The sequence below is a fragment of the Mustela nivalis genome, assembly GCF_964662115.1.
Source record: "Mustela nivalis genome assembly, chromosome: 15".
In the NCBI taxonomy this organism is placed as follows: domain Eukaryota; kingdom Metazoa; phylum Chordata; class Mammalia; order Carnivora; family Mustelidae; genus Mustela; species Mustela nivalis.
The window spans coordinates 37,298,342-37,313,898 of NC_139034.1; the positions used below are offsets into that span (position 1 = coordinate 37,298,342).

At 40.7% G+C, this 15,557-nt stretch overlaps 1 protein-coding gene across 1 annotated transcript; it reads left to right on the top strand.

Annotated features, from left to right (window-relative positions):
* Positions 1–8,959: 8,959 nt before the first annotated feature.
* KBTBD7 (kelch repeat and BTB domain containing 7) lies at positions 8,960–12,600 on the top strand. The gene has a single exon (XM_082701367.1). It carries the CDS (start codon positions 9,307–9,309, stop codon positions 11,344–11,346), a length of 2,040 nt encoding a protein of 679 aa, XP_082557493.1. The 5' UTR covers positions 8,960–9,306; the 3' UTR covers positions 11,347–12,600.
* The last annotated feature ends 2,957 nt before the right edge of the window (positions 12,601–15,557 follow it).

The following is a 15,557-nucleotide window of genomic DNA, read 5'->3' on the forward strand; positions in this document are numbered from 1 at the left end:
TAAAGTGAGAGTACACTCTCAAGATGTGAGAGCAGGTGAGCTCAGAGGAAGCTGGTGGAATATTTGTTACTTGGGGAGGGGATTTGGGTGGGGGGGAGCAGATTTTCATGCCTTTCTCCCTTACTTGGTCAGGGTTTCTGGCCTTTGTCTTGGGCCTGTCTGGTTTGATCCAGCTTCTTGTGGCTTTGTTTTGGAATGCTACCAGGTTTCTGATTTTTCCCCCGCATCCCCTCCACCCCCACCAAGGCTAGCCTTGCCTCCCACTTTGCTGTCCTACAGGCATCTTGTTAAAACTTAACTTCCTACTCTAACAACACTGGTGGAAGCTAGATGATGTGAGCAGCTCTGTGGAACAGCCCACATTGTGTGACTAAACTGGAACCCTTGTTCTGACGGTTCTCAAGGAACTAAGATCAGTCAACTAGCACAGGTGTGAGCTTGGAAGCAGATCATTCAACCCTAATGGTGGCTTGACACGATGGCGGTTCTGGTCAACAGCTTAACTGTAATTGCACGAGAGAGCCCTTGAGCCAGAGGCGCATCACTAGCTGCTCTGGATACCTGACTCTAAGAAATTGAGTAAATTAATTATTTTTGCTGCAAATTTGAGGGTAATTTGTTACACCAAATTGTAATGAATGTACCCAGTGACCTTTCATCTCATTGATTTAACATCAATTAATGATTCTTGCTTTGCCCAAATCAGCTTGAGTTTAAAAAATGGCGATGTTCTTGTTCTTTCTACGTTAATAGGTGACATTATTTAAAGAAAGCTTTCCTTTGTTTTTCCTCTCACTTTCTCTAAGTGGAGAGATAATTTAATCCTATTTGGATCAATATCATTATTATTTCCCCAGGGGTAAGCATTGCCCTCTAAAGTAATCGATGTCTCTGGAGAATCTGATTTAATTTGAAAGAACATTCAATTAAATAGGGAGTTTTAGGGTAAACATTAGAAACTGATTTTTATTGTCAGGTGGTTTACGTCACAGAAACATCCTGGGGCACCTGGCTGGCTTAGTCAGAAGAACATGAGACTCTTGATCTAGGGGTCATGAGTTTCAGCCTCACATTGGGCATAGAGATGACTTTAAAAAAAAAAAAAACTTTAAAAAAATTATAAAAGAAACATTTATCCAAGGAAATGTAAATTAAAACATTGCATGAATCAAGGCAAAATGAAGATAGTCTAATTTGCTATATGATGTCAAATGTGAAATCACATGTCGTTTAAAAAATTTTCAGAAAAAAATCACTAAATACTATAAGCCTCAAAGCATGATGTCTGCAAAAAAAAAAAAAATTCATTAATTTAAGGAAGTGAAAAATTCTAAGAGGGAAGCAAGAGAAAGAGGCATTAATTTGTTCTATTCATTCGATAATCGGTATTAATATTCTATACATGGCAAGGAAGGACTCTAAGAAGGCATGAAGACAAAAGGAAAAGTGCTTCCTCAACCAAAGGGAGGCTCCGCCTTTCCGGAAGGAAGTTCAGACCTTCGTATCACCACCAAGGTCTTTGTCCTTCCCTCATTCTCTAGCTCTGGCTTTTCCTTAAAGCACACACTTTTATGGAGGGGAAAAAATTTTCAAAACAAAAGTTGGAACTTATGAACCCAGAAAAATCTTGGGTGGTGTTTTTGCTCAAACCTCTGTATATGTACATGTCACTTGGGGGATCTTACCATAATGCAGATTTGAATTCAGAAGATCTGGGGCCTGTTGTTCTGTATTTCCACAATTCATTTCATTTCCACAAGCTCCCAGGTGATGGTGGTTACTTCTGACTCACAAACAACACTTAGAGTAGCAAAGATCTAGGATACCTATTATTCAATTGTTACACATATTATTTTTGTGCAATGAGTTTCAGTTAAACTTGTAATCCTACTTGATTCAGGTAGACCAATTTATCTTCCAAACTAGGAAGATAAAGTTGACATTTTTAAATATTTTTATACTTTTTTAAAGATTTTATTTATTTATTTGACAGAGATCACCAGTAGGCAGAGGATGGGGGTGGGGGGGGGCGGGGGAAGGCGGTGCAGAGCAGGCTCCTTGCCAAGCAGAGAGCCGGATGCTGGGCTCAATCCCAGGATCCTGGGATCATGACCTGAGCTGAAGGCAGAGGCTTTAACCACTGAGCCACCCAGGCGCCCCTAAAGTTGACATCTTTTAACTGTTAGTAGAAAAATGTTAGGAATCAACTTATAAGCCAGTGATAAATCTGGGTTCTTCTAAAAAATTTGAAAAGCCAAAGTTCATTGCCTCATATGCATAGCACCTTTAGAATATCAAAGAATAACAAGCTTTATTTAGAAAACAAACTTAGAGGGACGCCTGGGTGGCTCAGTTGGTTAAGCAGCTGCCTTTGGCTCAGGTCGTGATCCTGGAGTCCTGGGATCGAGTCCCACATTGGGCTCCTTGCTTGGCAGGGAGCCTGCTTCTCCCTCTGCCTCTGCCTGCCACTCTGTCTGCCTGTGCTCACTCTCTCTGACAAATAAATAAATAAAGTCTTAAAAAAAAAAAAGAAAAAAGAAAAAACAAACTTAGAGATATTTCTAATTAAGGTTTAGTCAAGGGATTAAGATCAACAAACTACTACAGTCAAAAAACTAAAAGAAACTATCTTTAAAATTATCTGACTTTTGTGTCAGGGGTCAATAGTGATTAGGAGGCTGTTGAGGGGACTGCTTCTCAGATTCTGGTAGTGTCTTATTTCTTAACCTGAGTGGTATTACACAGGTGTATTCATTTTGTGATCATTCATTACATTTATGGGGTGCCTGGGCAACTCAGTCAGCTGGGTGTCTTGCTTTCAGCTCATGTTTTGATCCTGGGGTCCTGGGATCAAGCCCCATATCGGGTTCCCTGCTCAGCTCAAATAAGTAAATCTTTTTAAAAAAATTCATTGCAGGGCGCCTGGGTGGCTCAGTGGGTTAAGCTGCTGCCTTCGGCTCAGGTCATGATCTCAGGGTCCTGGGATCGAGTCCCGAATCGGGCTCTCTGCTCAGCAGGGAGCCTGCTTCCTCCTCTCTCTCTCTCTCTGCCTGCCTCTCTGCCTACTTGTGATCTCTCTCTGTTAAATAAATAAAATCTTTAAAAAAAAATTCATTGCATTTACAATTTTTATTTGTTCCTCTTTTCTGTATGTGTGCTATACGTCAAATTGTTTCCTACTAAATAATGTGGAACACAAGTCATGTCCAAGGCTGCTCACTTACTAAGCCCTCTCTAATTGAACAAGAGTGGACCCATCAAAAGCTCTTCCAGTAGCCAATGATTAATGGCAGTGCAAGTTATTTTGGGTATGGAAATAAAAGAGTGAACAGTTTGTAGACTCTATTTAAAAATGAGAGTGAAAAACAATACAGATGGGGCCCAGGATGACAAACTAGTGACCCCTGAGTGCACACAGGACCTGAATTAGAGGTTGTGGAGAGAAAGGGACCGAATGCTCACGAAGCAGGAGGTGGCACAGTGGAGACTTAACTTATAAATAGCATGAAGCCTAAATTCTGGGGAGCTGAGTGAGTGCTGTGTTTGCATGGGCTTCTTTTTTTGAAACCAAGTGAGTAAAAGTTGCCATAAAGAACAAACAAATGAAATATTATATACATTACAGTGGTTGGGACGAAGGGGTTCCCGAAAGCCGAGTACTCAAGATGCATGGAAACCAGTCTGCAGAAACAGAACTTCAGGAATCAGTAACACACACACACACACAAGGTCAATCAGGAGTGACATTCAGAGGGGAAGATCAGAGGGGCTGCCCCAGGAAGGAGGATGTCTGATCTATAAGAATGTTGAAGTCACCCCGAAATGGAATTGGTGGCCGTACCAGTGAGATGCCTCAGCCTCCTCAGAAGAAAAGGGCCAGAGTAGATCTGCTGTTGGAAACACTGATGAACAGAGTTGAAGTTAAAATACTTCTGAAGAACTAAAACCATGGATTGTTGGGGCACCTGGGTCGCACCGTAGGTTAAACATCTGCCTCCTGCTCAAGTCATGATCTCTGGGCCCTGGGATCAAGCCCCACATCGGGCTCCATGCTCAACAGCAAGTCTGTTTCTCCCTCTCCTCCTCTGATCTCTCTCGTTCTCACTCTCTCAAATAAATAAATAAAAATCTTAAAAATAAAAAAAAAAATTAAAAAAATAAATCCATGGATTATTAATGACTGAGGCATAATTACCAGGCAAAAACAGTTCTATGTTACTGTGAAGAAGAATATGGATTCCATTGTAAAGGATTATGCAAATTCTAAGAAATCTTGAGGAAACACAGAAAATAAGGATTATACTGTTAATGAAGTTCTGGCAGGAATTTTAAAAACCAGAATATAATGTTGGGAGCTCAGCTACTCGGCTACAAATTTGAAAGACCCCAGTATGTCAGTTCCTTAAAGATTGCCCTGAGTCACCTCACCTTTATCCCACGTACATGGAGTGCCACATCGGCTGAACTGGAGCAGTGTTGACTTATTCGCCTCAAGATAAAAAGATTCTTACTGAATGACGGAAGGATCTTCACAATTTCCTGGCAAAGAATTCTGCAACTTTATTTAGTGCCACCAATTATGAAGTGGCTTCTCCTCAGAGAGGGTATAATTTATAGTAAATTAAATGCAACTGCATACACCGTGTAACCACCAGCCCAAGCAAAAAGAGGACATTTGCATCACGCCTGAAATTTCCCTTGCGTTCCTTTCCAGTTGACCCAGCAATCTGCCAAAATCCTTCCTCCAACAGTGGCAGCCTCTAATAAGATTTTTTTCTTCCGACATGATTTATATTCACCATAACTTATTTTCACTATTTCGGAACTTCACATACACTGTGTACTCCTGTATATCTGGCTTCTTTAGAGCAATATAAAAGTTTTGAAACCTCACATTATGGCATATATCAAAGGTGGTATCTTTTTATTTCCAAGTAGTATTACACTGTATGAATATACCATAATTTTTTTCATTCTCCTATTGATGCCCACGGGGATTATTTCCAGTTTTTGACTGTTACAGATAAAGGTACTATGAACATTCTTACATAAGTCTTTTGTAGACATATGTTTTAATTTCCCTTGGGCAGGGGTGCCTGGGTGGCTCAGTCATTAAGCGTCTGCCTTTGGCTCAGGTCATGATCCCCGGGGGTCCTGGGCTCAAGCCCTGCACCGCTCCCTGCTCTGCGGGAAGCCTGCTTCTCCCTCTCTCACTCCCCATGCTTGTGTTGCCTCTCTCGTTGTCTCTCTTTCTGTCAAAAAAATGGATAAAATCTTAAGAAAAAAAAATTTCCCTTGGGCAAATAAATGCTTAGGAGAAATTACTACTTAACATCCAAAGAAACTACCAGTTCTCTAAAATGAGTATACCAAATTATATTCCTATTATTAGTATGTGAAGGTTCCAAAGGCTACCTATCATCACCAACATTTAGCACTTTTGAACTTTTTAAATTTAGCCATTCTCATGGGTATGCAGGGTTTTCTCATGAATTTAATTTGCATTCATTTGAGGATGAATGACATGGAGCAGCTTCCTCATGTTTTTATTGACTATGGGGTTTATGTATCACAAACTTTTTAAAGTTTTTTTTAAGTAATCTCCACACTGACTGTGACACTTGAACTCACAACTCCCAAGATTAAGAGTCACATGCCCTGCTGACTAAGCCAGCAAGGCACCCTTACAAATAAAATTTTTATATATATGTGTGTATATGTATACACACACACACACATATATATATATATATCAGACTATGGCTTGTCTTTTTAATTTTTTCACTGCCTTCTGATAGGCAAAAGCTTGTAATTTTGTTGAAGTTCATCTTACCTTTTTTTTTTTATGATTAGTGTTTTTGTGTATGTGTCCTAAAATGTCTGCCTACTTCAGAGTCAGAGACAGCCTTCTATATTTTCTTTTAGAGGTGTCAGAGTTTTCATGTCTCTGTTTAATATTAAGATCCATTTAAAATTTTCTGTGTGTGGTATAAGCTCAGGGCCAAAGTTCTTTTTTTTTTTTTTTTTTTTTTTAACATTGTGAACTGATTGTTCAACATTATTTGTTGAACAAATACTCTTCCCATTGAATTGCAGTGATGCCAATGCTGGGTTTCTAAAATGTTAAATTCAATTCCTCAGTTGCACTAGCCCCATCTGAAGTACTAAAAAGCTGCCTGTGGCGTCCAGCTACCTTATCAGTCAGTGAAGGTATTAAACGTTTGCAGCGTCACAAAGTTTGGTGGCAGCACTCCTTCGGACCTTAGGGCACTGTGCCTGCTAAATACTTCGGTTTTTCTTTTTTCTTTTTTTTAAAGACTTTATTTATTTATTTGACAGACAGAGATCACAAGTAGGCAGAGAGGCAGGCAGAGAGAGAGGAGGAAGCAGACTCACTGCTGAGCAAAGAGCCCAATGTGGGGCTCGATCCCAGAACCCTGGGATCATGACCCGAGCCGAACCCACTGAGCCACCCAGGCACCCCAATTTTTAATTTTTTTAATTTCTTTTCAGTGTACCAGAATTCATTGTTTATGCACCACACCCACTGCTCCATGCAATACGTGCCCTCCATACTCAGCCAACCTCCTACCCCCGCCCCTCCCAGACCCCTCTCATGGTTCATCTCCCCCTCCAATTTCCCATCAAGTCCCTTCTCCTCTCCCTCTCCCCATGTCCTCTGTGTTATTTCTTATGCTCTACAAATAAGTGAAACCATATAATAATTGACTCTGCTTGACTTATTTCACTCAGCATAATCTCTTCCAGTCCCATCCATGTTGATAGAAAAGTTGACTATTCATCCTTTCTCATGGAGGCATAATACTCCATAGTGTATATGAACCACATCTTCCTTATCCATTCAGCTGTTGAATGGCATCTTGGTTCTTTCAACAGTTTGGCAACTGTGGCCATTGCTGCTATGAACATTGGGGTACAGATGGCCCTTTTTTTCACTACATCTGTATCTTCAGGGTAAATACCCAGTAGTGTAATTGCAGGGTCATAGGGAAGCTCTATTTTTAATTTCTTGAGGAATCTCCACACTGTTTTCCAAAGTGCCTGCACCAACTTGCATCCCCACAAACAGTGTAAGAGGGTTCCCCTTTCTCCACATCCTCTCCAACACATGTTGTTTACTGTCCTGCTAAATACTTTGGATTGTGTAAAAAGATAATCTAAACCAACTAACAAAGGGCAGATATAAGGAAGTTAAAAATCAGTTGCTGAATTGATATGCAGTACTTAAGGTAGTCAAATTCGGAGACAACATAGAATGGTGATTATTACTAGGGGGTTGGGGGAAGGGGGAAAGGAGAGTTACTGTAAATGGGTACAAAGCTTCAGTTCTGCAAGATGAAAAGAGCTCTGGAGATGGGTGGTGGTGATGTTTGCAAAACAATGTGAATGTAGTTAATGCCAGAGAAATGTACTCTTAAAGAATTAAAATGGTAACTACTGTATATTTTACCAGTATGAAAAAATTGTAATTGCTTTTTCCCCAGCTCTTCTAGTGCAGGTGAGAAAGCAATCAATGTTACTAATGACCTAATTCTCTCAAGTGTATCTAAGGGATATACCCAACAGCCCTACAGAGGAGGTACTGGAGCCCACGATCTATTTCTAATAGAAGATCTCCAGCTAATAGGACAAAAGAGCAAAACAATTTGAGTTATTCTCCTGCCATGTGTTATCCACCTATCAATGTAATACCAAGATTTTGTTAAGTTACGGTAACGAGTGACAAACTAGTGGCAAGAGAAACTGCTTTTTAAGGTAAAAGCTCCCCAGGGTGCCTGGGTGGCTCAGCGGGTTAAGCCTCTGACTTCAGCTCAAGTCATGATCTCAGGGTCCTCGGATGGAGCCCCACATTGGGCGCTCTGCTCAGCGGGGAGCCTGCCCCCCGCCCCCCGCCTGCCTCTCTGCCTACTTGTAATCTCTGTCGAAAAAATAAATAAATCTTAAAAAAAAGTTTCCTTTTAAAAAAAGATGACCCAAAACCCAGTCTCTAAGCACTTGATTTTGACCATTTAAGAATACTGATCAATACATACATAAACACGTTTGTAAAGCACAGATTGAACTATATCAATTCAAAATATTACGGCATGCATGAATATAGAGCTTTCAGGATCTTGTGCTTTTGTACAAGGCCTTGTGTTTAAATATTTTAAAACTCCCGTTTAAACTCCTTGATAAAGACAACTATAATCTTTGACTGATTTGCGGAAAGGAAGTCAAATGAGAAGTCTTAGACGACTCAAAAATCACTCATATTAAGAGTTTATGAAAATAATCTTGCTCCCCAGAGGAAGATGAGATGTTGAGACCCACCTGTTTAATATGCCTTATCTGCTTTTTTGAGGCCACCTATAAATGGTGTTCTCTGGGACCTCATCTTTGTCTAAGACTTCCTAATGAACCTACGGATATCGTTTAGTATTGAAAATACTGTAATAACCTTCAGAACCCTTCAAAAGAAGCAACATTATAAACAAAGTTTTCTTGCAGAACTTGCTCATGGTTTCACATGATCTGGGTATCTCGTTTTTTTTAACACCCCCCCCCCAAAAATATGCTAACAAAGATCGAATCTTCCTATTCTAGGCATGGTGTAAGCATGTAATTATTCTAATCAACAAGTATTTATTGAAGCGCCCTCTGTCCTCTCCAATTTATCTCATTCCACTCTCACACAATCCCATGAAAATTATTATCCCCACTTCACTGAGAGAAAAGTTCTCAGAGGGATGCCACACAATTAACGAATACTAAAACGGAGATTTTGCCCTGGAACTTCAAAGCCAATCCTACAAACCAACAAATCCAGGAGAATTAACGCTTTCAAATTCTGTTAGCCAAGCAGTTCGCCCCAAGAAACCTCGCGATATTACTCAAACTACTACTCCCAAGATGCACAGCGGCTTCTGTCCGTCCGCTTATCCCCTTGAGTCTGGAGGGCCCCGGCATGCCTCGAGGCGCGAAAGGCAGCCTGGGAGCTGTAGTTCTCTTGGACGCCTACCGGTATTGCCAGCGCGGCAGTGGCGGCTTTCTTGGTTCCGTCCAGCGGGTCCTGTAAACGAACTGAGGCGGAGAAAGGGCGCGGAACTGGAAGAGGGTGAGTCAGGCACTGTCTACGCGATAAAGGGAGGCGGCACCGCGGCTCAGGGCTGAGTTGAGTAAGTGCGGCCCCTGCAGTCTATTCAGGGACGCCGCGATCAAGCGCCTTCGAAAAGAAGGCGAGGAGGAGCCAGAGCCCGGTCCTTGCACCCATTCTCGCCCTCGTACCCCGCCGCCATCGCCACCATGCAGTCCCGGGAAGAAGCTCCGCGCTCTCGCCGCCTGGCCAGTCCCCGCGGCGGGAGGCGACCCAAGAGAATTTCCAAGCCTTCTGTTTCGGCTTTTTTCACGGGCCCGGAGGAGCTGAAGGACACGGCTCATTCTGCAGCCCTCCTGGCACAGCTGAAGTCCTTCTACGACGCGCGGCTGTTATGCGATGTGACCATCGAGGTGGTGACGCCTGGCAGCGGGCCTGGCACCGGCCGCCTTTTTTCCTGCAACCGTAACGTGCTGGCTGCCGCGTGTCCCTACTTCAAGAGCATGTTCACCGGCGGCATGTACGAGAGCCACCAGGCAAACGTGACCATGCATGATGTGGATGCCGAGTCCTTCGAGGTGCTGGTCGACTACTGCTACACGGGTCGCGTGTCGCTGAGTGAGGCCAACGTGCAACGTCTTTATGCGGCCTCTGACATGTTGCAGCTCGAATATGTGCGGGAAGCCTGTGCCTCCTTCCTAGCCCGCCGCCTTGACCTGGCCAACTGCACTGCTATCCTCAAGTTTGCCGACGCCTTCGACCATCACAAGCTGCGATCCCAGGCCCAGTCCTTTATAGCCCACAATTTTAAACAACTCAGCCGGATGGGTTCAGTAAGGGAGGAGAGTCTGGCAGATCTGAGCTTGGCCCAGCTGCTGGCTGTCCTGCGTCTGGATAGTCTGGACATCGAGAGTGAGCGGACTGTGTGTCATGTGGCGGTGCAGTGGTTGGAGGCGGCTCCCAAGGAGCGGGGCCCCAGCGCTGTGGAGGTCTTCAAGTGTGTCCGCTGGACACACTTCAGAGATGAAGATCAGGATTACTTGGAAGGGCTGCTGACCAAGCCCATAGTGAAGAAGTACTGTCTAGACCTTATTGAAGGGGCCCTGCAGATGCGCTATGGTGACAAGTTGTGCAAGTCTCTGGTCCCGAAGCCAGATAACAGCAACAGCTCTGTTGTACCCACAGCAGAAAATCCCCCCCAGAGACTGGGTATGTGTGCCAAGGAGATGGTGGTCTTCTTTGGACATCCTAGAGATCCCTTTCTCTGCTATGACCCATACTCAGGGGACATTTACACAATGCCATCTCCTTTAACCAGCTTGGCTCACACTAAGACTATCACCTCCTCAGCTGTCTGTGTCTCTCCAGACCATGACATCTACCTGGCCGCTCAGCCCAGGAAGGACCTCTGGGTGTACAAGCCAGCCCAGAATAGCTGGCAGCAGCTTGCCGACCGCCTGCTGTGCCGGGAGGGCATGGATGTGGCCTACCTCAATGGCTACATCTACATCTTGGGTGGGCGAGACCCAATTACTGGAGTCAAACTGAAGGAAGTGGAATGCTACAGTGTCCAGAGAAACCAGTGGGCGCTGGTGGCTCCTGTACCCCATTCCTTCTATTCCTTTGAACTAATAGTGGTTCAGAACTATCTTTATGCTGTGAACAGTAAGCGCATGCTCTACTACGATCCTAGCCACAATACGTGGCTGAACTGTGCTTCTCTTAAACGTAGTGACTTTCAGGAAGCCTGTGTCTTCAATGATGAGATCTACTGCATCTGTGACATCCCAGTCATGAAGGTCTATAACCCAGCCAGGGGAGAATGGAGGCGGATTAGTAATATTCCCTTGGACTCAGAGACCCACAACTATCAGATTGTCAATCATGGCCAGAAGTTGCTTCTCATCACTTCCACCACCCCTCAGTGGAAAAAAAACCGGGTGACTGTTTATGAATATGATACTAGGGAAGACCAATGGATTAATATAGGTACCATGTTAGGCCTTTTGCAGTTTGACTCTGGCTTTATTTGCCTCTGTGCGCGTGTTTATCCTTCCTGCCTCGAACCTGGACAGAGTTTCATCACTGAGGAAGATGATGCTCGAAGTGAGTCTAGCACTGAATGGGACTTAGATGGATTCAGTGAACTGGACTCAGAGTCAGGAAGTTCAAGTTCTTTTTCTGATGATGAAGTCTGGGTGCAGGTAGCACCTCAGCGAAATGCACAGGATCAGCAGGGTTCTTTGTAAATATTTTGAAGCACTAAAATGTTTCTACTACTATGGAATGTATCTTAAAAAGATTTCTTGAAAAGAAAAATCTTGAATAGGACTGCAGATTTGATTTAGAAAGGGTCATGTTTGAATTACTAATGTAATGTTACAGAATTTAAACAGTCCATGAAATCAACCTATATGATAATTTACTGTGCTAAAAGTTGAGATTAAAATATGCAAATATGAACTATTCTAATTGATTAGAATGCTTGGTGGTTTTTTCATTGTTCAAATATTTGTTGCACCAGTGGATTGTTTTGGTTAGTTGTGCCCTTTATATTTTGATTTTCTACTTTAGCCTTCTGTTAACTTTTTAATTCTATTTAGTGCCACGAATTTAACTTTTTAATTTTGAAAAGTAGAACATTGGACTAGAAGTTGTTGGTAGGGCTTTGAAGGTTTATATTTTCCTTCAGAATAATGAAAGTAGTAGATTTCCTAAATTTTGAACTAGCCAGTTTTTAGTATTATAAGTTAGTATAGTTAAATTTGGTTTGGTTTTCTCCCCTTCTGCAAAGAAAAAAATTTGGATATATGTTATAAAATGGGATTTCATTTTGATAATGTGCAGAATGGTCTTAAGAACTCACAAAGTAAAAAAAAAAAAAAAAAAATCAGGATTCCACTGCTTTCAAAGAAATTTCACTTTTAATTTTGGAATATAATGTACGGTTGCTAAATGACCATTTTTCTATTTTAAAAAACATCCAATCTAGTAGAATAACCAATTATTTAAACACCCTTCTAAACCAAAAAAGAGGTAACTTGCTTTGTAAGATCATATATTTCATCTATATCTGATACATGCTTCATTCAATCAAATAAACAATCCTTTTTTTCACTGGACATATGATTGAGTAATGTAAATTTTTATCTGTTCGTCATGCGTAGTTTTAAAAAGTTTATATGCTTTCCTAAAATATCTTGGCTGTATAGTTTTGGTGTTCATCTTAGAGGATTCTTCAGCAGGAAGTGATTTATTCTTTACTGTTTTTGTGAAGTAATACTGGTTTTGAAAATACATTTAAGCTAAAAGGGTGTTTTATGGAGATCAGTAGCTACTGCATCTATCAACCATGAGATCAAGTGCCCGCAGAGAACTTTAAAACAAAGCTGTGTATGGAACTGTTTTGTGTAGCATCGAAATGTTCTGTCAAGTTTTGTAAGTCACTGTATATGATTATCATCACAAAGTTATTTTTCTATTAAAAGTTGACAGTTAAAGAACGTAAGTGGGTGATGGCATTTGGGGCCGATAGTGAAAGTATATTTCATCTAAAATGTTTCCCTAGCAATGGTGTACATGGTTATTTTATTAGGGTATTTGTATCTGTTCTGTATTTCTCTGTGAACCATGCTCCAGCCTTTGTTTTTTGTCTTTTTGTTTGTTTTTGTGTCACCATAAAATAAGGGTAAGTCCAGAACTATAAACTAAATCACACAAAATTGATACTTTTAAATACAGAGAGATAGAAGTGCTTACCTTTTGAGGGTCTGTTAATACATATGACTGTCACAACACATATCCATGATAGATGGTGTACATACACAGACGCCTATAGTCTATAAATTTTTCTATACAGACTTAGAATCCTCCTTTTGCCTCTTTTTTCAATATGTTAATTCCTCTTATATGTTTATTCTGTAGTGACCGAATGCTAACATTTCTTACACCGCATCAGAGTACCGAGGAGTATGCCTGGGTAGGGACCCGAATTCTGAATAAAAAAGAGGGAGAGAGAAAAGGATTAAAAAAGCAAAACAAAAACAAAAAATAAAAAACCAGGCACACAAATGTTTTCTTGGCCATTTTGATTGGGCATCAGAAGAGTCCATAGAACATTCCTGTTTGACGCTATTTCTAGTGAAATAAGACTCTTGCTCTAGTAATGTGTTCTTAAGAAAGTGTACCCTCAAAAAAAAAAAAAAATGTGTTCCCTCAAAGCAAATATTCTTTAGTGGCCTAAGGCTAACTTTCGTTCCATTTGATATCAGGGATGTTAAAAGCACTGGTCTTAACTTAGTGATAGCTTTTGGTTTTGTAAGGTCGAAATAGCATAGTGCTGATCTCAACCAGATTATCCATTTGCAGAATTGAAGTCTGCAACTGATTGATAAAAGACAAATTCTACAATTTGTCTTTTTTTTTTTTTTTTTTTTTTTGACATACAGATCACAAGTAGGCAGAGAGAGAGAGAGGAAGAAGCAGGCTCTCCACTGAGCAGAGAGCCCGATGCGGGGCTCGATCCCAGGACCCTGGGATCATGACCTGAGCCGAAGGCAGAGGCTTTAACCCACTGAGCCACCTAAGTGCCCCTATAATTTGTCATTTTTATCCTTTAGTTAGGTATAAGCTAATTAACAGTAATGTCATGGTTTAAAAAGAAGTTCTGGGGGGCCCCTGGGTGGCTCAGTGGGTTAAGCCTCTGCTTTCACTCAAGTCATGACCTCAGGGTCCTGGGATCAAGCCCCCACGTCAGGCTCTCTGCTCAGCAGGGAGCCTGCTTCCCCCTTCTCTCTATGTCTGTCTCTCTGCCTATCTATGATCTCTGTCTGTCAAATAAATAAATAAAATATTTTAAAAAAAAAGTTCTGGGGGAAGACTTTGGTTTCATGATATATTTGTGAATTAGGGGATAGATGTTAACCATTATTTTATAGATAAGTGATTTGTATATGGTTAGTTACAAATAAAAATGGCACTGGAACCCAGGCCTTCTGACCTTTTAATTAGCATTTCTGCTAAGTGTATAAAACCTTTGCTTGTGCAGTGAGTGACACAACCAGCAGTGTTGAAATCCCTTCTTGACAGGAAAGCAATTTTGTCTCAGTTTTACAATTAATTGGCACACCTTTTAGCAAATGCTCAGTATAATATTGTTTGTAAGGCTATTCTGTGTAGAATTTAGAAGGATCTTAATTTTCTTTTTTGTATCTTTATGCCAGTAGTCTGAAAAGCTCAGCAAACCCAAATTATTTTAAATACTTACACAATTCAAATGGTAAGCGTTGTTGGCATTTTTGGAAGGATAAAAGACTAAGTTAGCAAATACCTTGTTTAATTTGGGTTTAGGATTAAATTTAAATTATAGTTGACTTCTTCTGTAGGTACAATGTTTTCTTCTGTTTTGTACCTGGATCTTATCGAGAATCTGAGGAAAGCTATTGACTCATTCCCCAGAAAAATGTATATATTCATGTTTTTATAATTACAAGATATTCCACACACCCAGGAAAAGAACACTTGTGACAGAGTCCCAAGAACACTTCTACAAAAAGAAATTCACCTTTTTCTCACAAGGCATATTGCTCAAATATTTGTTAGAGGGAGAAGAGCATTATTACATCTTTCCTAAAATAGAGCTAACGAAATAATATACATTTACCATCTAAAAGGGATTAACTATGAAGGGGTACCTCAGAACTGAGACAGAGTTGACATTTCTGCTGTTTAAACTTCTCCATTTAATAGTTAACATGAGTAGTTAAGTAACTAAATTTGATTTCTGAATCAAAATAAATTAACCAAATGAGTTAATCTATTTGAAAGCTTTGACTTGAAGAGTTATGCATATATGTTATGTATATGACTACTCTCTAGGAAGACTGTATAATGAGAATTCAAAGCAAAGTATAGGTTCCAGATGTTTCAAACTGGCAACATATCAGCTGCTTATTAGCCATACACTTAAGTAGCCAGAGTTCTTTATTTCATAATGACCAGGTTAACAGGTGGTTGGAAAAGGACATTTAACCATAAGGAGTCTATTTAAAATATAATCAATTTGCTACTCACTGCTCATTAAACTAGGAACCAGTGCTTTGCCTGATGTCATTTTTGTCAATTCGTGCTGACATAAGGAAAATATATAAAACATGACAAATGAGTTGTAAACTAAAATCATTTAATTGAATTTGTTTGAATATTTGTAAGTTGGAAGTATAAATTTTGCAGCTCTGTATCAGTCCACTAAGAAAGTCCACTTTCTTTTTTTTTTAAAGAAAGTTTGTCCTTGAAATCCTAAACCGTGTAGCCAGAATGTAGACATCCCTAGTCTGCTTACATTTGAACTATTGGGATCATTTTATGTCACGTGCTTCTTAGGTGTTTTACTTTGCCTCTGTCCTCTCTTCAGATCTCACCTGCATCTTAACTTAAACACCGTATCATTACAATTAACTTT

Coding starts and splice junctions, on each gene's coding strand:
- KBTBD7 (XM_082701367.1), top strand. CDS start 9,307: ATGCAGTCCCGGGAAGAAGCTCCGCGCTCTCGCCGCCTGGCCAGTCCC.